This window comes from Helicoverpa armigera, chromosome 11 (assembly GCF_030705265.1).
Source record: "Helicoverpa armigera isolate CAAS_96S chromosome 11, ASM3070526v1, whole genome shotgun sequence".
NCBI classification, from domain to species: Eukaryota; Metazoa; Arthropoda; class Insecta; order Lepidoptera; family Noctuidae; genus Helicoverpa; species Helicoverpa armigera.
The window spans coordinates 6,269,485-6,291,472 of record NC_087130.1 but is presented as its reverse complement, the minus strand read 5'-3'; the positions used below and the strand labels follow the sequence as shown (position 1 = coordinate 6,291,472).

General features: G+C 37.7%; 1 protein-coding gene and 4 long non-coding RNA genes across 5 annotated transcripts; 2 read left to right on the top strand and 3 right to left on the bottom strand.

The window, feature by feature from the left end:
• Nucleotides 1-1,539: 1,539 nt before the first annotated feature.
• LOC135117579 (uncharacterized) lies at nt 1,540-7,062 on the bottom strand. The gene is made up of 2 exons (XR_010276973.1): nt 6,809-7,062; nt 1,540-1,839 (listed from the first exon to the last, which is right to left on the bottom strand). It is a non-coding gene; the product is annotated as an uncharacterized LOC135117579 (long non-coding RNA).
• Nucleotides 7,063-7,337: 275 nt separating this feature from the next.
• On the top strand, nt 7,338-8,955 carry LOC135117598 (uncharacterized). The gene is made up of 2 exons (XR_010276987.1): nt 7,338-7,479; nt 8,659-8,955. It is a non-coding gene; the product is annotated as an uncharacterized LOC135117598 (long non-coding RNA).
• A 483-nt stretch (nt 8,956-9,438) lies between these two features.
• LOC135117593 (uncharacterized) lies at nt 9,439-10,907 on the top strand. Its single transcript, XR_010276983.1, has 2 exons — nt 9,439-9,580; nt 10,640-10,907. It is a non-coding gene; the product is annotated as an uncharacterized LOC135117593 (long non-coding RNA).
• Nucleotides 10,908-11,844: 937 nt separating this feature from the next.
• Nucleotides 11,845-13,436, bottom strand: LOC135117610 (uncharacterized). Its single transcript, XR_010276995.1, has 2 exons — nt 13,301-13,436; nt 11,845-12,142 (listed from the first exon to the last, which is right to left on the bottom strand). It is a non-coding gene; the product is annotated as an uncharacterized LOC135117610 (long non-coding RNA).
• Nucleotides 13,437-18,046: 4,610 nt separating this feature from the next.
• Nucleotides 18,047-18,754, bottom strand: LOC135116647 (uncharacterized). Its single transcript, XM_064036952.1, has 2 exons — nt 18,737-18,754; nt 18,047-18,430 (listed from the first exon to the last, which is right to left on the bottom strand). Exons 1-2 carry the CDS (start codon nt 18,752-18,754, stop codon nt 18,047-18,049), a joined length of 402 nt encoding a protein of 133 aa, XP_063893022.1.
• Between the last annotated feature and the right edge of the window lie 3,234 nt (nt 18,755-21,988).

Sequence of the window (21,988 nt, the reverse complement as noted above, 5' to 3'; positions counted from 1 at the left end):
TTGTTAAACCGCGTTTAGTACTGAAAGATGAGCCATGTTTTTAGCAATCGAAGAGAAAATATGGTTTCATTTATTGAGCTTAAAGAGTATCCACTACTGGAAATCTTATTGAAATAGTGTGTTTTATATAACAAGAACTTAATACTTCAACTATATTTGAATAAATAGGAAATTATTCTTGTCAACAAAGCTATTAAATAGAGGGCAATAATAAATTGTATTGAGTGTAAGTACATATTTGCATAGCAGGTTACTTGAACAGTCTCTTTTGATATGACAAGCAAACATAATATGAACCTTAACAAATCGAATGAAAAAGTTTTCAAGCAGAACACATTGATCGGGATGATAATGATGATGTTGTCCTAGCCGATTATCGGCTACGGCGGCTATTATCTTGTAAGAAGATTAGCCAACTGCGCTGGACATAAAGTACACAAGCATTTGCGCAGAGACAGGTGCACTCACTACACTCCTTTACTCTCATAGCCCGATGGGACGGCAATTCGATCGGGATAGGAGTCTGAATAGGTGCCCCACACTGTTTTATACCCTTCACAAAAATTAAAAAGTAGCTCCTTAAATAAATGATCTAGAATGTACATTTATAATATCTAGTCATGATATGCACGTCTGAACAAGATATAGGTATGTTAACCAATTAATGGTTAAATCGTAAAGTATTTGAATAAATTCATAAACGGCTGCAATTACCATTATACTTTGTTGCATAACGCGTATAATATTGGATATTTGTTATGTAAAAATGGTATTGTTTATGCACAATATTAAAATCAGGTGGTAAGACTTAATACAAGTGCCTTCAACATGTCCAGTATAAGTTGATCCATAAAATAAAAAGCAAAGGATGAAGTAGAAGTATTGACGAACTAATCAATTCGGCCTTTGTGAACAAAACCTCTACGGAGTGTCAAGATATACTGGTCGTGTAGTACTAGTAATTAAAGGACACTTAAATTCCTGTCGTCTAGGCAACAACAGCGAAAGTGTTGGAATGTAAATAAAATCAGTATTAACGAGTTCAGACTCTGATGATATGGTAATTGTATTCTTTGTACAAGCGTTGTCCCAGATTTCAGTTATACTGACTATTAATATGACGAATAGGTTCTTTTCATGTAATATTTAGTGTCGGACATAAGCAAATACTTATGTATTTTAAAGAATATTTATTTCTGGGCCACAGTTATTTAGACTTTCGTGAGAGCAAGGTTTAGTGTCAGTTTGATAAATTTTAATAATCTTGTAGTATCGTATTTTCAAAATATATCCTATGGTATTTTCAAAATCATCTTGAGTAATACATATATCTAGCTTGATCATTTTAGTATATTTCATAACCACATTAATGAAGTTATGAAGTATACAGCTTCGCATATAAGACAAGTGACTATCTAACAAGACTATGCACATAAATTATGAACTTACGTTAACTTCCACTCGTGCGTAAAAGTCAATAGACTTTCCATGTGTCTTCCACATCATGGTCTTACGAAGGTTAGTAAGTCAAACGAGTACTTGTTTGATAGAATTTTATTTGCTTGAAATTATTGCATTACAATCGTTGGATCCATGTTTGAATTGCATAGTTGTCTGAAGCTTGAAGTAGGCAGGTCAAAGTCTTCACCGAACGTAGACGGTAGGGGCAGCCGGGTATGCGGAGTAGGCGACGGGGGGGTAAGCTGAGTAGACTGAGGGAACCACGCCAGCAGAAGGGATGTAGCCGTAGTCAAGTCCAGCGGAGTAGGCCAGCACTTGGGGCTTTGGGTTGGGGCTGGGAGCAGCGAAGGCCACAGCCAACAGAGCGAAGAGAGCGAACTGTAAACAAATTGTGAAGAAATTAGCGAAGATGTTGATGGAAAATTATTACTTCTAAAGAGGTTAAGTTAATAAGCTTTTACATGTTGAAAACTTTAAAACAAATGACATTACACGTATTACGCACAGATTAACATGAGTAAAATGACCACTAGAGTTCAAAAAGCTTTACCTACTTTTGATCGATCAAAAGTTGAATGAAAAGTAAAGGACAATGGGCACAAATATATGGGACCTGGTATACCCTACCAATAGCGATGTCATACATATCGTTGGATAAGACTCAGAACGGACAAACAATAGAACAAAGCCATAGTAAATGTCATAGTAAATGTTGTTCCAGTTAAAAAGACCTATCCATTGATATGTATGACTTTGTTATTGGTGGGGTTTATCATTATGCCCAATATCCAGTTGGTACAGTATAAGGTTGAAATGCTAAATATTAGTAACAATTATGGAACCTAACGGGCACAACAGGTAGAACTCAGGAGCATTACACTTAGTGGAACTTAGTTTTTCCTCTAAAAACTTGAGATATCAATAGATTATTAAGTTAACTTTAGTTTAACTTTTGCACAGTTTTTGATCTATATCTCAGAACGGACAAACATTTCAGCAAAGCTGTCATAGTAAACATTGTTCTACATAAAAAGGCCTATCCAATGATATATATACTTCCCTGCCGATTTCGGCTATGGTGACTGCTTTCAGTTATCATTGAGAGAAGAACTAGGATGATCAGCTCTTCTATGCGCCCTTTGATGGCTGCAGTACCCTATTTTATGTGTAAACGTGCGCGAGCATTGGCTGCACGTTAGGATACCGTCCACGTAGTTATAATGAATGGCTACTGGTGTTTTAGCCTTAAGAGCATCACGTTTCGCATCCAGTGCGGATTTCCTTTGCTCTTCGAAATCTTTGATCGCATTTTAAGTAGGCCTCTCCATTCAGGGCGGCAAATGGCTTTTGTCTCCCAGTTCTGAGGATCAATGTTGCACCTTTTCATGTGTCTTTTCTGAACATCCTTGAAGCGTAAGAACTGGCCACCTTGTTTCCGTCTGCCGTTCTGGAGTTCAGAAAGAAGATGCGTTTGGCCACCCTATCATCATCCATGCGTAAAACATGACCGCACCATCTGAGCTGTCGCCGCATCAGGTACGCTTCTATGCCGCAGATATTCGCGCGTCGTAGCACTTCGGTATTTCTAATCCGATCCGACCATTTGATTTTCAGAATGTCTCTTATGCACTTTAGATGAAATCGGTCCAGCGCCCGTATATGTTTCCGATAGAGGACCCATGTTTCAGCCGAGTATAAAAGATTTGGGAGGACTATGGCCTTGTAAACGGAGATTTTTGTCGAAAGCTTCAAATCATGTGTGTGTAAGACCTTGGCTCGTAATTTACCGAAAGCAGCTGATGCAGCGCCAATGCGATGGTTTATTTCGGTATCAAGGTCACACTTGGATGTAATTGTGCTGCCCAGATATTTGAAGGTATTCACTTGCTTCAGCTCAGTATCGCCAATGTTTACCTTGATAGGTTCTGTAGCTCCTTGAGAGTCGCTTGCCATTACCTCAGTTTTCTTAACACTGATTTTAGACCGAAACGACAACAGACTTCCTGAAGGTTAGTCATCAGGTTCTGGAGCTCTTGTGCAGAGTTGGTAACAAAACACAGATCATCAGCGTACATGATCTCCGTTATAAGAGCATGAGATACTTTAGTATATGCTTTTAATCTGGCCAGGTTGAAAAGTCCCCCATCAGTCCTGAAACGTATTTTGATTCCAGCAGAAGTTTGTTTGAGTGCTTCACTGACAACGACAGAAAGTAGAGAGCAAACAGTGTTGGCGCAAGCACACAACCTTGTTTGACCCCACACGTGACAGGAAAGAACTCTGACTGGTCACCATTATAGGTAACACAGCAGGTCATCTCGTCGTGCAGAAGGCGAATCATTCTCACAAACTTCTCAGGACAACCTAATTTTGCCAGTAAAGTCCAGAGGGCTTCCCTCGGCACGCAGTCAAAAGCTTTTTCTAAGTCCACGAAGCACATACACAAAGGTTGGCCTTGTTCTCGGCTTTTTTCCTGGAGTTGCCTGATGGAAAAGATGGCTTCGCCGGTGCCCCTGTTAGGTCGAAACCCAAACTGAGTTTCTGGCAATATGGCTTCGGAGACTGGTAAAAGCCGGTTGAGAAGAACTCTGGCAAATATCTTCCCAGGGACAGAGAGGAGCGATATACCCCGGTAGGAGTTGCAGTCGGAACGGTCTCCTTTGTTTTTATACAGTGTCTGTATACGGGATATTTTAAATTCAGGTGGTATTGTTTCCTCGTTCCAAATGCGTTCAAAAATTTGCCAGATGTAAGTATGAAGTCGCTCCCCTCCGTATTTCAGCAGTTCTCCGGCGATGTTGTCAACGCCAACTGCTTTTTTTATTTTTCTGATCTTTGATGGCTTGAACAACTTCAGCAAAAGTTAGTGGTTCAGCAAGCGACTCATTCGGCGGCAGAGGATGGATACGCCTTATATGCTCAAGATCTGCTGATCGATCTACATTGAGCAGGTGATTAAAGTGCTCTGCCCAACGATCAAGTATATCCTGCTTAGCAGTGAGCTTTTGGGAACCATCTAGGGATCTTAACGGAGTGCAGTTTTTTATGGAAACGCCAATCAACTTACGCATTTCTTCATAGAAAGCGCCTAGTTGGTGGGTATCTGCAAGCCACTGTATCTTTTTTGCCTTTTCAAGCCACCATCTATCTTTCATCTTCCTCGTTAATTTCCTTAAGGAATCACCACTACTTCGGACTTCTTGACTGGATTTATGATTTCCTTCATTACGCTTTATGAGTACACGATGCTGTTTGAATGCTTCAGTTAGGGCCCTATCATTCTGGTCAAACCAGTCCTCGTTGTTTCGTTTTTTGTATCCTATGGTTTCAGTAGCCACAGTCAGTACGGTGGATGAGATCTGTTTCCATTTTGATATTAAGTCACCTTGCTGGGCATCAAACACATCTAGCGCATCTGTTAGGCCTTTCTGGTATTTTTCTTGAAGATCTTTACAATCCAGTCGATCTAAGTTGAGAGATATTGGTTTAGCCCTGCAGGGTCTTCGTGGTTCACGAAGGCGGAGTCTCAACTTAGTTACCAAAAGCCTGTGGTCTGTCCAGCAGTGCGCGCCGCGCATAACGCGTGTGATATGCACCTGGGAGATGTCCCTTCGTCGCGTTATCGCGTAATCGAGGAGGTGCCAGTGTTTAGAACGCGGGTGCATCCAGGTGGTTTTGAATTTGTCGCGAAGCCTAAACAGAGTGTTTGTGATGGTGAGGTCGAATTGGGCACAGAGTGTGAGTAGTAATTGTCCATTACTATTCATATTGCCCACACCATTATTTCCAATCACGCCCGGCCACGACTCAGAATCTCTGCCAACCCTCGCGTTGAAATCGCCTAGCAGCAGTATTTGTTCGCTTGAACGTATGCTGGTAAGGCATTGGCAAAGTTCTTCATAAAACTGATCTTTGACACTGTCCTCGTTACTCATTGTTGGTGCGTATACGCTTATCACATTCAGGTAGTTGTCGTTTGGTAGGTGAAGGCGTAATGTGATAATGCGGTCCGAGATGTATTGTGGACATTCAGGCAGCTTTTTTACGATGGTGGATTTGATGGCAAACCCTACGCCAGCTAACCTTCGTTCACTTTGGGGTCTTCCTTTCCAGAAGAATGTATAACCACCGCCGATTTCCTCAAGTTCGCCTTGGTCAGCTAAGCGTGTTTCGCTTAAAGCTGCCACGTCTACATTGTATCGAGCAAGTTCACGTGCTACGACAGCAGTTTTACGCTCCGGGCAAAGGTTTCCGTCATTATCGATTAATGTACGCACGTTCCATGCGCCAAATGTCATAAATGATGTTTTTGTCTTATTTTTCTTGTTACGTCGACCGCGAGTAATGGAGTGCCTAAGCAGCCGCGGTTGCTACTCCCCCAATTTGACGGGACAAGCATTTTTTTAGGACACCTTTTCTAGCCCCCTCCCCGGCTGAGCGGGGGAAGCAGTGCCTCCCTAAATAGGGCTGCTTCATCACCTAAGGTGCTGCCCAAACCACACTGTTGTCCCAAGTGCAGTGCAGAAACGACCACTCTCCTTAGGCTGCCATACGTGCAGGCTTCAGACAAAGCCGGGTGTGCACCACCACCCAACCTCTCTACTTCAGCCCATCGCCGCAGGTCTTTTATCAGGATCCAGTAACCAGAAGCAGTCAGTTGCGCGTGAAATATTTAAGTGCATAAGTGTTTGCGCAGACACAGACGCACTCTCTCGTCCTCCACCCTCTATTCCCAGTGGAACGGAGAGCCGCCACGACTGGAGAAGGTTTCGGATGCAGTGAATGGCCGACGAGCACTTTTGACCTCTGTCGTCGCCCTAAGCCTATCACAAGACTTCACTTATCCAATGATATGTATGACATCGCTATTGGTGTGGTATACCAATCTGCCCAATGTCCTTTAACCATCGGATTAAGGTCTACATTTACAAAAGATCATCTTGAATATCGTGACATCATATCGAAGCGTCTCCCGACATTTATAAAGAGCTAAGTTGTTTCAGCCCGTTATAAGTTTAATTGTTTTAGACAAAAAAGTTTTGCCCCCATTTCAGGCAACAAAAAAATTAAAGTTCTATTTAGAATCGGTGGAGATGACACCTTAAATGACGTCATTATTTTTTTTGGGGACAGCTACGTGTATTGTAACCGGGTTGCCTGTACTTTTGGTCTTGTCTCCTAGGTCGATAGTTTGGGCTTAGGTTTTAAGCCTAGGTTTGTTCCCAGTCTTTGTTAATAGGCTCACTCTTGATAATAATGGGTCTAATGCATTAAAGGGTAAAATATGAATGGATATATTTGTTTGTGAAAATGATGTGATGATAGGGTACTAAAGCGGCATACTTACCATTTTAGCGAACATGTTGATAGACCGATGCAGCGTACTGAATCATACAAAGCTCTAATCATGCGAAGCTTATATAACAAAATATTAGCCTTGATCTTTAAACAATGATCGATTTTGTCAGGATGAACTGTCATCGCAGAGCAAGGGCGATCGCTGAGGTCGATGATCTTCCAGTTCTTTAGAAAATCTACATCCTGACTCGCCTTGTAAGGCGACCGTATTGTTAATCCGTATCTTTGAATGCTTGATGTATGGCAAACGCAATGTTTGTATACGAGTATGTATTAGGCATAGAGGAATAGGCAAATCTTTATGGGGTTTTAAATTGCGTCTGGCCAGAATGCTCTAAAAGTAATAAAAGTAATTTATTCTTTTAAAATTCGTGGTGTAGTTTTGTATAAACAAAGGCGGCCTACTTGGTGATGTAGAGCGCGTCCTCACTACGCTTTGTCTGTGCTCATAATTTACATTGATTCCCAACAGAATCGTTTGTAAGTATAGGTTTTCCGTTATTGTTTGAGTGTCCAAGGACAATTGACACTATAAAATGTCCAGGGAGGTTGAAATAAAAACAGTACGAGTGTTTAAGTAAGACAGTGTACCGGGAGCTCTCGGGACTATACCTTTTAAATAAATAAAAAAAAACTTACAATAAAATGTTTGCCAAACTGGTGAGTAGAGTTATTAGTAGACTTGATGTCTTAAGTTAGTATTGAATGTTAGGTTCCCAGTTTTGTTTGGACATGAACGATAAATCGTTCTGATTTAAGTCCTTAATTTAATCGAGATCATTCACTAGTGATTGTGTTTTATTAACGATCCTTGTAATATTTTTTGTTTATCTTTCACATAATTCATATTGAGTCTATAAATAGATACGCATCCGCCCCCGTAATAAGGCGTTAATCATTGTTATGTAACAGTGTTATGATTATGCTTATGACAAAAACAACTCAAGCTTTGATGTCCGGGGTATCACATTTTGTTCAATTTATTGGATGTTATATAAAATGTACTTATAATGTCACTTAATCAATCTATGATATAGTCTCTTCGATATTGTTTTGGCTAAATTTCATAACACGTGAATCTGTCTTATACCTTGCCTTTTGTGTACTACTTCTTTACAAGTGTAAGTTTTTTTTTAATATGTACCACGTTAAGTACATTTGATTCATTCTAAATTGTACTAATAAACGTGTGATATACTATGTCCAATCTGATAAATTCTCTCGTACCTATTTTTTATGTTCTAGACAGGACGCTATAGGCTTAGCGCTTACATTGGCCGAAAATATTACTCTAGCTCAAACGCATACTCATTACGTCTGCCTATAGAAGTGTGTTTATGAGAGTGGGGCTTTAGCTCATTGTAAGTAATACAGGGCGCTCGGTTTTGGCCAACTTTGTCGATTAAAAGCCACTTTATTTCGCTGGCTATCCCACTGCCATTATGACCACCTGGCTCTTGATATACTGGGTCGTTGACCCCAGTAAAGTTACCACGGCTAATTAATTTTGGAAGTTTATTGTATAGTAATGCTTTGTGGACTAACTAAACAAATACCGCACCTCTAGGTGTGAACGAAAATTTGAAAACTTAATTAGAATTTGGTCATTATAAGCACAGAGAAGTTAAAATTAATGATTTATTTAACGACCAAAAAAAACCTTAATTTTCAATGTCCACACTCAAAAATAAGTGTACACAGAGAAAATCTTAAATTGTCGTGTAGATAACGCCCTGCGCATAAATATAAAATACTGTTCATCTAGCTGTGTAAAGTATTTTCCTTGTGATGAGATGACAGATTTAGTTCAGTCCTAATGAGAATGATTTTTCTCCCCAGATGATCTTATTCGCCGTGCTAGCCCTGGCTCTGGCAAGGCCTCAGCTGTACTCACCCTACGGTAGCTACGGTAGCTACGGGGGCTACGCGTCCTCCTACCCCGGCTACTACGGGTACTCCGGCTACTCCAACCCCGTCGGCTACAGCTCCTACAACAACTACGGAGTCTCCCCCTTCAGCTACGGCTACGGTTACTACTGAACATAATATAATGCCCCCAATGTCTACGCCTAAATATGTGATGTACCTTTATGTTAATTTCATGCAATATATTACTTAATTATGTTATGATTAAAATAGTCTTTTATTTAAGATACATTTAAATTGTATCCCAGAAACAACATTGAAAGAATGTCCAAGACCCACTCCTTGAATCCGTGCACCTAGGTATTAAAGTTTCGTAAGGACCTTTAATAGGTAAATATGAAATAAAAGTACTGACAATCAATAAAAAATAATCGTGATTGTACATGTAAATAAACATTACAGCCAGATGAGATGTTGTATAAAAAATAAATATCTCATAGTAACATCTAACGAACCTCTTAATCCAATTAGATTAGAAATTAAAATACAAATGCGGATTGTTTTAAATGACTCTTGTAAATTGAATCGATTAGCAAGTTCAAGCTCATACCTACAGTGTTTACGATTATTAATAACAGACAAGGTGACAACAACAATGTAGGTATATGCCTTTGGAACAGGACTGACAGAGATGGTTGCCGCCTTACGCGGATGTTGATACCTGATGCAGGTACTAGCTTCATACATTACACTGAAGATCAAGGACACTTTTTATCTGACGACAAGTAATCAAGGCGTGGTCGGTCAGGTCCGTATATAAGCCGGGACGGATCGGCAAACAGTATCACTTGTGACAACAATCCCAAGTAACTCTACAACCATGTTCTTCAGACTGGTGAGTTGACTAATATAATTATTAATTGTATTTTTATTTAAGACTGATTTTCGCATGTAGACTTTGAGGAGCTAGGTTTTTGGTTTGATTCCTAAAAAAAATGATTTAAACTGCCTCAATAGTTTAGTGATGGCAAACTTAACCGCTGAATTTGAGTTTTAGCTTTTATTCTATAATCTAACATAATTGTGCATAAAATTCATTGTCAATAGGCAAGAAAATATTTTATTATGACGCAGTTATTAAATTACAATTTATTCACAATTAAAATAAATATAGTAACATTTTATAAAATAATAAGCAACATTTACTGTCTTACCACAAAAACTTTTAAACGTCAGTTTATGCCTTGTCTAAAAAAATGTCAAATTATGACGTTGACATATGGTTCATTTTGCAGCCAAAATTTTATTAGACAAGTGTAAAACAGGGTTTAAAGTTTTTGTAGTAAGGCCCTTAGCTTCTTCTGTCCCCATTAAGCTCATGGCTTTCAAGATGGCAATTTTCCCACGTTGGCATTTTTATCTTCAAATAAACTTATAAAAGGTCGGCCGAGTTATTAGGAAACACAATTCGGGTAAATATTTTAGTGTCGTTTATCTTGTTAGCGAGATACACCATAAGCGTAACAAGGGGTAAGGGTCATTTACTCGCCAATGTCGCCCACTTTCAGGGACCCTTGGCCATTTCATCAGATAGTTTTATATTATCGCACTCAAAAAACTAAATGCAGTTTCGTTTCTGGCAAATCCTGCTATATTGTGTGTAATTGAGTTAGGAAAGCATTGTCGAATAATATATTTTCAGAATATTCGTATCATATCAGCTATTTAAAACCGACTTCCCAAAAAGGTTAGAAGGTTCTCAATTCAGATGTTTGTATTTTATTCTATTTAAAAATCATGTTTTTGTTTTGAAAATGTGAATTAAGTCCCTGCATTCAGTAAAAAAAAAGCATTATCTCAAACTACTTATAGTTTGCGTGATATTTCGTAATTCCAATAGGACATCCTCATATTTTTATTTATTCAGTTTAATGATGTTAATTTTTTTTTGCAGTTCGCCCTCTTCGCCGTGTTGGCCGTGGCTTTCGCCAACCCCAAGCCTGAGCCCCAGGTGGTGACCTACGCCGCCGGAGCTGCTGCGTATCCCTACGCCTACTCTGCTTACGCCCCCGTCGCCTACTCTGCTCCCTACGCCGCCGCTGCCTACCCCTACGGAGCAGCATACTACGTCCGCTAAACCAGATTCACCAGATACACTTCTACCTGCTCAATGACACCGACCAAATGTTTGATCATGTTTTAATATAAGTTTTTATGGCAAACTGTTTTTGTTTCATTGAATGTCGCTTGCATGCAGCCCACGTATACACGCTCACATGCGCGGAAGCTCTGTGTTTTTGACAGCTGTCAAATTGATGCAATAACCAATTTATTTGTTTTTTTTATTGAGCCTATTTCGTATGTGAGACGGATTAAGCATTTGGATTTTTATTATAGGTTTTGTGTCGTGACATTTTCGATTCAAATAAGTGTCTTAGTTACTTCTCAAAGTTTTTTCTAGTAGAATTATTACCATTAGTGCTCAGGATACAGAGTGTTGATACAACCTCGCTTCAATATTCCTACTTCAAAATTCATCGAATGGCCCATATATAAATAAAATACCCGGTATTCACAACAATATCGATAATGCTATTATTAGATTGTTGTTTACATCAAAACCACGAAGTATCGGAAAAAGTTCCTTTCATTATATACAGTTACAAAAGTTGCTACTTCAGTCTATTATAGAGTTAATATTAAATATTATGTAGGAATATTTGGTTCAATATGATAACACAATTGAGACTGCAGGGGTTACGTGAGCTCAATGTCAGCGGCAGGTATTTGTGCCTGCCACTGTCATGACTTCGAACGCCAATCTCAATAAGAACACACTCCATTATGTGTTCTTGCGTAATACCTACTTCATCATATAACTAGCCAAAATTAAGGTTCCTTAATAATGTGGCATATAAAAAAATGGACCTAACTTTCTTTTTTTAATTTCATTACACTCTGTGTACGAGAGAATAGATGTTTGTAAGATAAAACAATTTGAATAATAATTTGAAAGGAAAAGTCATGAAGGATTCATTGGAACAGTAATAGCCAAAAAGTTCAATCCAATCTACCTATCTCATTAAAACTGGAAGTATTTTCCATTCAAAAAATAAGCAAAATAGTCTGGTAAAGATCACCAATAAAAAAACAAAATAGTAGGCGGAACGATTTTATTGCGCATTACTTAGGTACCAAACGGATCACTGCCAATACTTGAGAACCTGCTTACTCGTCCAGCCTAGTAGTACTTGCTGTAGGCGATGGGTGCTGCAGGGTAGGACGCGAGGTAAGGGGCGCTGTATTGGAGAGGCAAGCCCGCGGCGGGGAGGGCCGCATAGCCCAGTGCTGGAGCGTACGTCAACGGGGCTCGGTACACGGCGGGAGTCAAGATGGCCGCCCCGGGCTCCGGCGCGGGCGCGGCGAGCGCAACTGCCAGGATCACGAGGAAAGATAACTGGAAATATAGGTTCATAGTTTATTGATTTATTCATATTATAGTTATCAGTTTTAAGGCGCCTTTTTACCTAAAAAATATGGCAGGCAAAGCCATATGGTTGCACTGATGGATTTTAGTTACCAAGAATCTGACACTTTTTCCTTACTTAACAAACTTGGTATAGCGACATATTAAATTCTATGGTAGTATGTACCTACACAGAAACCGTAAGTCGTAATTTTTACCCATACGCTTGTAGCAGTTTCCAAATATTAAGAGTGGGATATTATTTTTTGACAGATGGCTGGTCCAATTTTTAAGGACAATATTGACAGTGTCTATAGGGGTAAAAGGGACATCATCATCTCCCGAGCCTTTTTCCCAACTATTTTGGGGTCGGTTTCGGTCTAACCAGATGCAGCTGAGTACCAGCGCTTTACAAGGAGCGACTGCCTATCTGACCTCCTCAACCCTGTTACCCAAAACCAGTGACAAGGGATATTTTCTGAATAACTAATGTGAAGTCGCCATCATGTACATAACAAATATAACACTAGTCTCCTATACCTAACTGAAGGAGCAGAAATCTTTAAATAACTTTTTATAATTATGCATGTAATGTGTATCCTCTGTTGGGGTTCCTTTTGAATAAAATAAATAAATAAATATTGATTTGATTGAAATGTTAGCCGTGTAAGAGATAGGGAGATTACTCGTATGTGTAAAATATCTGTATCTATTAATGACACATACATATTTTTATCAAAAGCTTGCTTTTCTATTTATTACATTAATTTCTAATTAAAGACAACTGATTTGATGGGATTCTCTGAAAGTGTCAAACCTTAACCTACAGTTAACTTAAACCTTAACCTAGTGGTTTTTACTCATTGTCTGATGCATTGCTCATAACATATCAGAATTTTACATAGGTAAATATACAAATTATAATAAAGTTTTACGTGGCTCTTCCGTTAAAATTTCGGACAAAAATATTTGGAAAAGTTGACATTCTAAAGTTCTAATCCCATTTTGAATAGCTTAGTTATAGTAATTTTCATTGTTACGATCTATACTTTTAATTACACTTGAATGGTGTTCCACATTTCTTTATTATCTGCTTTTAGAAACCTTGAACAATGTACGAGTATTTAAATAAAGTAAGTATTTGCTTACCAGTTTGTACATGTTGCTGGGTGTGTCTCGTTCACAGGGGTGAATGATGCCCTACGGAGGGCCGATTCCATTTTTATACTCTTGTACTATGCAACCTGCAATTGCAATAGCATTGACCTTCCCAGGACGACTTTATGTGAGGGTGTTAATTTTAGAACGAATTTATAGAGAGATATTTTATATTCGTGGCACGGAGTAGCTGCATTCAATTTTTTTCTTAAAGGTCAATGGAATTGTTTCTCGTCCGGTAATTAGGTAGGTTCTAGGAATGAGTACCTACTCATTTGTATGCGAATTTATTGCTACGGTTGTCTGAATGTCAGCTGTTAACTGGTTAATTGTAATTTATGGCATATGTCATTTTGAGAAAATATTGACGCTGTATATTTAATAAACCGGCCAAGTGCGAGTCGGACTCGCGCACCGAGGGTTCCGTACAAATCCTGTATAGCTAAAAAGTGAGTCTCGCGCCAACCATTCAATTTAGAACAATCATAGTTATGGTAATTTCGTAAGAGACAAAATAGTTAATATTTTTTATTTTATAATATAACTAAAATAGTAGGCCAGTACCTTGTAGAAGTTATTTTATTAAAGTTATACAACATTTTATAGTCATCATTCAGAAATCTGATTGAAAATAACTAATTATGTCTTAAAGGTTATTGGGCATATCTGACCCGCTTTGTAAAAAGTGGCGGACATGAATCAAAGTAGTTTTAAACCGTGGAGAATGGTATGACGTTTCTTTGAATATAAATATTTTATTAAAATTCCATAGAGACGAATGTCCAGGATCGTTTGAAAAATATAAAAGACAGGCAGTTTCTGAGGATTGTACAGGTTGCAATGCTAGTTTTTATTGTTAAAGACTTTTCATAAAGAAGGAAGATGCTAAATCGGATGACCAGGATCTGATGAGGATCTGGAAACCCTGAGAAATCGAGGGCAACTCTAGAATATTGTAGGCACGCATCGAGTCAAAACCAGACATGTGAGTGTATTTTTGAGGGTACTGGTAAACAGTGAAGGTTTGGAGCTGATTTGATTATGGAGACTACAGAGAGTCGAGGGAACTCCTGAACGGTATGTTACAACTACCACGCGTTTGAGCTTATTTTATTCGTAGGTATTGGCCAATACTTTCCACATAGATAGGTTTGACTGCCATTGTGGGATCGATAGCAAAGATCAGATATAGTTATGGGAACTCCTTTACAATTTATAACGTAACCTTGTGTTGGAGCTTATTTTATTTTAGGTGATGAGAATTAACTACTAATGGGATCTTTTATTTTTGAGGGATTAATCACCTAATGAGCCCCAGTTTCAGGTTTTGTTCGAAACTGCCTGACGACTTGTAACTGTCGAATTGTAACAACGACTACTAGAGAGTAGGATTCGGGGCTGCTGGCTTTACGTTTCTAGAGCCTTGAAAAAAGTGTAATTCTGTCCCTTTCTTTGTTTTATAAAGTCGGCGTTATTTTATTTTGTAGCATTTTACAAACAAATCCAACTTCAAACATATAAAAAAGCAAGAAAGAAATTAAAAAATGTTAGGTGCATCGGTCTAGAAGTCGGTGTCTAGAGGATGCATCTATATTTATTTAATTACCGAGATCTAGACCGATGCATATAAACAGTTCTCTTGTTGTTTTTAGAAGTTGTTTTTATTTTTAACTTTTGAAAAGTTCTCGTCAATCCGAATAATATAAGCCCAAACACGACGTAACTAAAACATACCGTTGAGGAGTTCTCTCGACTTTCTCACGTCTCCATCATCAGGTAAGCTCTAAACCTTCACTGTTTGATAGTATCACCAGACATACATCTGAGAATCAAGTTGTAATCCTATGCATGCCTACAATTTCTGATAGTTGCCCTCGATTTCTCAGGATTTCCATCATCGGATCCTGACCTGATGACAATGGAAATAAACGAAGAGTATACTCTTTCACTACAAAGAAATGATTTCTCAAATCCGTCAAACTTGATCGTTTAAATTCCCCATTATTAATGAGGAAAATATTTGATGTTTACACCTGATTTTCTCTAGATTCCCATGGTTCACATTGATGCGACTAATGCCATAGTAAATCAAAGCCTTTATCATTATACTGTGCTATATTTCGTTCGTATCCGCCGTGGGTATGGTTTCCATACTAAGGTGAATGATTTAAAATTTTTCACAGTTTAGAGGCAATTATATTTAGGAAGTGTTTGATATGAATTTCAATTTTAATATCTCTACGCGTTCATGTGAAAAAGGGTAGGTAGTAAGTTTATAATTATTAAAAAATATTTTATGTCATGTAAGCGCAAAATAATATTTTAATATTTTATGTAACTTCAAATTTATCATTTTCGCAATTTTTCCTTTATCTGTAACGTTGCTTCGTGCCGAATTTCAGGATTCTGAGTTCACGGGAAGTACCTTGTAGGTTTTGATTCCCTAGCGTGTGACGGAAATTCGTCTAAGGTGTCGGTATAACTGCTGTATCTTTTGATCGCGTTAACTTAGAAGTTTGATTTTTTCACTGCCTAAAGGGACAATAGACCTAAGTATTTGGTATAAATTTCAATTTGATACCTTTATTCGTTCGTGAGAAATAAGGTAGTAAGTTTCATTTTATTAAAATTTTTTTTTTTTTATATTATATAACTAAAAAAATGAGATTTTCGTAATTTTTCCTATATTTGCATTATATGACAATGCTTCATGCCAAATTTCAAGACTCTGAGTTTACGGGAAGTATCCTGTAGGTTTTGATTCCTTTGCGAGTGTCGAAAATTTGTTGAAAATATCGACATAATCGGCTGTATCTTTGGATTGGCTTGGCTAAGATGTTTGATATTTTCACAGCTTAAAGGAACAACAGACCTGAGCATTTAATGTGAATTTCATCTTGATACGTCCACGCGTTCTTGAGATAAAGGGTCTTGACAGACAGACAGACAGACAGACAGACAGACGGACAACAAAGTGATCCTATAAGGGTTCCGTTTTTTCCTTTTGAGGTACGGAACCCTAAAAATAGGTGCTTAGGTGATCTAGTTTATAGCAGGTATCAAATTAAGTAAATAAGCAGGGACTATCGTTATCATGGGATCTATGCAGGATAAGCCACATTTCCCGAGCTGGGCAGTGTGTTAATTGGGTGGAAGATACACTGTTCCATATCGAAAGTTTTCTATGCTTTGTTAGAAGTGCTTAATTCTTATGAGTCCAAAGTTGAAAAACATTTATATACAAAAGCTTTTCTTCTATCTATAAGAAGCCATAATTATTTTTGTGAAAATAGTGAAGCTTCTAGTGTGATAGATGTTGTATGGTACGACTATAAAATTTTATGAATATAAAACTATCAATCATAATATCAGCGTTAATTATATAGATCATCATTCAAACTGCACTCAGATTATAAACAAGAACTTTATAGCATTTCCATAAATTAATTCAAAAGCGGTACATAGTTGTTTTGTATGAATAATGAATAATTATGTGCGTTAAGTGCAGTGCATGGCACCGACCACGCCGGCTTGTCCTTGGCGGGAGTTATCTCTGAGCTACGCATCTACCACTCACTAGACCAGTTGTTGCCACTGCCCTACTAACTGTAGAGAGCTGTGAGTACCAACGTAGGTGTGTTTTTTGGGTCAAAACATGCGTTAGGTAAGTCCATGGAGAACAAAATAACCTGGGGAGATGTCATAACGAAAGATCTCCCTCGCACTTACACGCCATTTATGGAACCCTCCCATTATTTTCAAAATAAAATCAGCAATCAATCAAAATATGTATATATGTATAAGTGATAACCAAAGATCGTACATAAGGAAGAACATACCAAACAGTTTATTTGGCGGTTATGTTTCAGTAGGTACTATTTATTATGTTGAGAGCTTATAAACATTTACCTAATTAATTAAAATCCAGAGATAGGGGTTACTATGGGAGTGTTTTTTCAGATCACACCAAATAATATTTTGGCAGGCATTCAATAACAACAATAAATTCGATATCTAAGCCACCTAGATGATATAAAAATGTCTATTATTCGAGGGTACTATCAACTCTGTAAGTATCTAAGTTATTATTATAAGTTACTTACACGCGTCAGAGCACAATACATTAAAATTAAGTTACGAGGTATTTGCGGTATCAGATCACTTGTTGAATGCTTGACGACTCTATTGAAAGTCAATCACCAATTACTTCTATAATGTAATTGTACTGAAGAATTTATGATTGTTTTCAATTAAATGCTCTTAATTTTATATGTCATTCGTTTTTAAAATGGAAGTTATTGAACAGGAATGTGCTTTTAAACCTTATGGGGAACTTATGTAGGCCGGTTAGTGGTTATGTATGAGTGTGTGTGTATGTAAATATTCAATTGAATCTGCAATAGGAGTTATTAATAGTCCTTCATCACTTCATTTATTGTGTTTCTTCCTGTTCTTTATGCCTTCCCATTTTTAACTACTCTGACTTGTAATGTTGTAAGTTTTAGCATAAACTGACCTTATGGATACGATAAAGACAGAAGTGCGTCTGGTACAAAATGGACCAATTTGTTTTAGTAATCTAATCAACGTGCCGTGATAGGGTTCAAGTAATAAAAGACACATTAAAAGCTCAACTTATAATAATATAACAAAATCAAATCGATATCAACGGAACGCTATAAAACAATCATCTCAATAAAAAAATCACAAGTCGATAGTCGTTTGTTTAAGAACTTATCATTTGTACAAATAATTGTAAGGAGATGCGTAGACTGTAGCAGGATTGATTAAGGACGCTAACTCTTCAACGCTATAGGAGGAGCCATAAGCTGATATTGCTGGGAGAGTGAGGGGTGCAGAGTAGGCTCCATAAGCAGAGTATGATGCTGGGTATGTTGCCGGCAATGGAGCGACGGCAGCTGCAGATAATGGAGCGACGGCAGCTGCAGACAATGGAGCGACGGCGGCTGCAGTCAGTGGAGCTACTGCAGGGTTGTACAAATCTGCAGTAGTGTAGGCTGCTCGGGAGTAAGGCAGTGATGTGTATGGTAGGGTACCATAGTTGTAGCTGTATACGTATGGCTTAGCACACACTGATGCTACGAGTGCCAGAACTGTGATCTGTAAGAAAAATTTTAGGTTTCTTATTTTTACCCTGTGTTAATTTTTGTTACTGAATTTGGGAACAAAGGCTGTAAAAAATACATTCAACTACTGCATTGCAAATGAACACAAATCTAAATTGGAACCACAACCGGATTCATTTTTATATAATTGTGAACGAAGAGTTAAAGCATTGATCTGTAAATTTTTTGAAAGTTTCAGATATTGCGGAATGAGGTAACCCCCCATTAATCCTAAACAGGCTCACAAAACACACAAAACAATAAACGCATCCAAAAGAAGCTAAAACACTTATCTACTCACCAAAATTGACTTCGACATTTTGTAAGTTTTTGTTGTGAATACTTATTTCACTTGTTCAGTTTGACACTATTCAATTCGCACTGACTGGCATGAAAAATGTCCTACCTTATATATTTGGCCGAGTTTGAAGACAAACATAGAAACAAATGAATATTTGTGTGGAAGAAATTACTGTTTCAATGTGTTGCCAAGGCCTTGTTGAATGGTTTGTAGAAAAAACAAAAGAATATGTAATTGCAACGAAGGAGTGTAAACGCACAATACACGGTCTAATATTGTTAGCTATTGTCCTGTGTGGTAAGTTAGGCGAGAGACACAAAGCCGATGAATTCATTACAGCCTCTGTACACATGAGGAAATATTTTAATATGCCATGAAATTAACTTCATATCAATTGTTGTGATATTGGGACTTTTAATGCTGAATAGTGAAGTAAAAGGACGCTTTGGTGGCATTCTGTATATAAAGTTCCTAAGTGGTCGAGGGCAGGACAGTTTATTACTATGTCGAGTACGACATACACACACTGATGCGACATTGATATGTGGAGATTATGAAGGTGATATGATTTAAGCACAGGTAATGGTTTCATTTTTAGGTAGATGCAACATAGGTTGCAACGAAATCTATATTTTATGTTAATACTTTTATTTGTCAATATTTTGTTCAATATTGATAACGTTTTTTTTAACCTTAGAATTGAGCTGCGTTTTCTTAACATTTTAGAGGTATGTTACATATAAATAAAGGTATATAGTAATGTGACGTATTTATTCACGAAACAAGATTGTTCTAGAAAATGTAGGTAGGTTTTTATTGTCAGTTGCATATCATGTTTTTTTTTCTAAAAGTATGATTCTCTCTCTCTCTTCTTCGGTTGGAAATTGGATTGTTGTTTGGTCGAATGTGATTAGTGACGATTTATTCATAGCATCCATCAATTGCGATTTTACGTTTACAAAAATAAATCGGCCTTATTCCTGTTATCTTAAGAATATCTACACGGATAACTTTTGCGTCAATTGGATTCTGTTTCTGAGAACATGAGAGCAGTACGATGAGAAAATTGCTACGCATGTAACATGTAGGTTTTTTCATCTGAAAATTAATTTGAAATACCCGTCCGGGCCTAGAAGAATTTGATCAGACAATCATGAGTATGTAAATTATCGTCAGCGGTTCGGTCGTTTCAGCAGTTTTATTATTAATTCTTGCCATTAATTTATCAGTCATGTTTTTCATTTGGAACTAGGTACTTATTAGGTATACGTACAAATACTAACAAACATTACAAAGATATTAAAATATTGTTAACTACTTAATAGGACTTTCCACTTCATACGACGACACAGACTCAACAGAGAGAGCAGAGTACCTAACTCGCGTCCTGTATGTAACGTAATTTTTTGCCCTAACTTAGTTATTAATAAACAGAAAGTAACCTTTACATGATCTGACCTATTGAGTAGCAGGGGTCACTGGTTCCGCATGTGGAGAGGATGAATGAGAGGCCAATGCGAGAGGAAATTATGTCGTGCTTACGTAAGTAGAAACGTCGGAGGGGACGCTTTATTAGGGCAAACATAATGAACCTCATTTTGAAAACTGCATCGGTGATTAGAATTAGCATGTCGTTCTCGGCATCTGACATCTTTAGTTTTGATTTAAGTTTATCAAAGCGGATGAGGTAATTTATACATGGACACATACAAGAGCATACAGTTTTGTAATGCATATTCCATTTATCTGAGACTCTCAAAGATTTAAAGATGATTTTAAAACAGAAAGCGAACAAATAGCGGACTCTTTGCAAACTGTTTTCAAAAACGTAAAATAAAACAAGGAAGTGGTGTTGGAATGACTGTATTATAATCTAATTTAATTATATTTCATTTTTAATAATATATTAGAATAAATAAATCTGTTCATCACATAGCCGGTTATATGTAGTAAGTGTACGGGGATGCGTAGCTGTAGGCGGAGTACGCGGCTGGTGAGTAGACGCTGTACGCTGAGTAGGCGACGGGTGCGGTGTACGCGGCCGCTACGGGCGCGGTGTACGTGGCCGCTACGGGAGCAGTGTAGCTCAGTACCAGGGGCTTCGCTGAGGCGAACGCCAGGAGAGCGACGAAGATCAGCTGGAATAAAAAAATAGATTTATTATGTAAAATCGTTAAATAAAGTAATGAAGGCTGTGTTTAAATCGCACAGAAAAAAAAAACACATAAAATTATGTTATTCTCAAAATAAAATAATTAGAGCTTTAGTTTAATTTGCCTTTTCATTGAACAGGGAGATAGCAATCAAACAATCATCAGGGAATCGAACCCTTATGCAAGGCGGTAATGCTTGCTACCTCTGGAAGGTAGTATCAGATAGGTATCTTAAAATTATAATTAAGTTTATATTTTTGAAGAATTGAGGTACTGGTATTTAAACAACAAAACTAATGGGACTAAGACAATTAAGCAATAAAAATAAAAATCTAATTAAATACTTACGAATTTGAACATGTTGATTGTTTGTCTAAGTCAGACGAATACTGCCTACTGGTGAGACATCCCGGCTAATTTATAAGGAGTCAAAGATGGCCTCATTGTATTGGCAGAGGCACGGCGCCCGCGCACCTTGGCCAGACGTGCGCGATCGGGACCCGTGCGTGACATGAATATTTTTGACTGCACTTCGTATTAGGATATACAGGCTGTTGCTTTCGAATAGTCATTTTGACGATATAAATGTCGATTTGAGTTTATTTGTTATGGATTTAGAGTGATTCGCGAGATATCGTACGTACACTCAATTACTCGAACCTACCGCCAACACCAAACCGCCATGTAAAATAAAAATGAATAGCTTGGGTACTCTTGGCTACTGAATAATAATGTTGATTTAATTTTATGTGTATTTTTATATTCACTTCAATATCGAAACGAAATGAAGGTAAATATAGGAAAATCTAAACATTTTGCTGTACATCACACATTGGCATTGACTTACCAGAGTCTCTCAAGAAGTTGAGTTTTTATAATTTTACATGATGTTATTAAACTATACATATGTAGGTGTATATCTAATTGAACGTTTTGCTTGACACTTTTTTTTATTTTTCTTGTACTGAATTTCACCATGTTTGAAATAAAAAACCGGCTAAGTGTATATATATTTTGGAGGGCAACCAAACAACAAACGTTTGTTATTTATTGTATACTAGTTTTCAGTATTTGTTGTAGCGGCAACAGAAATACATCA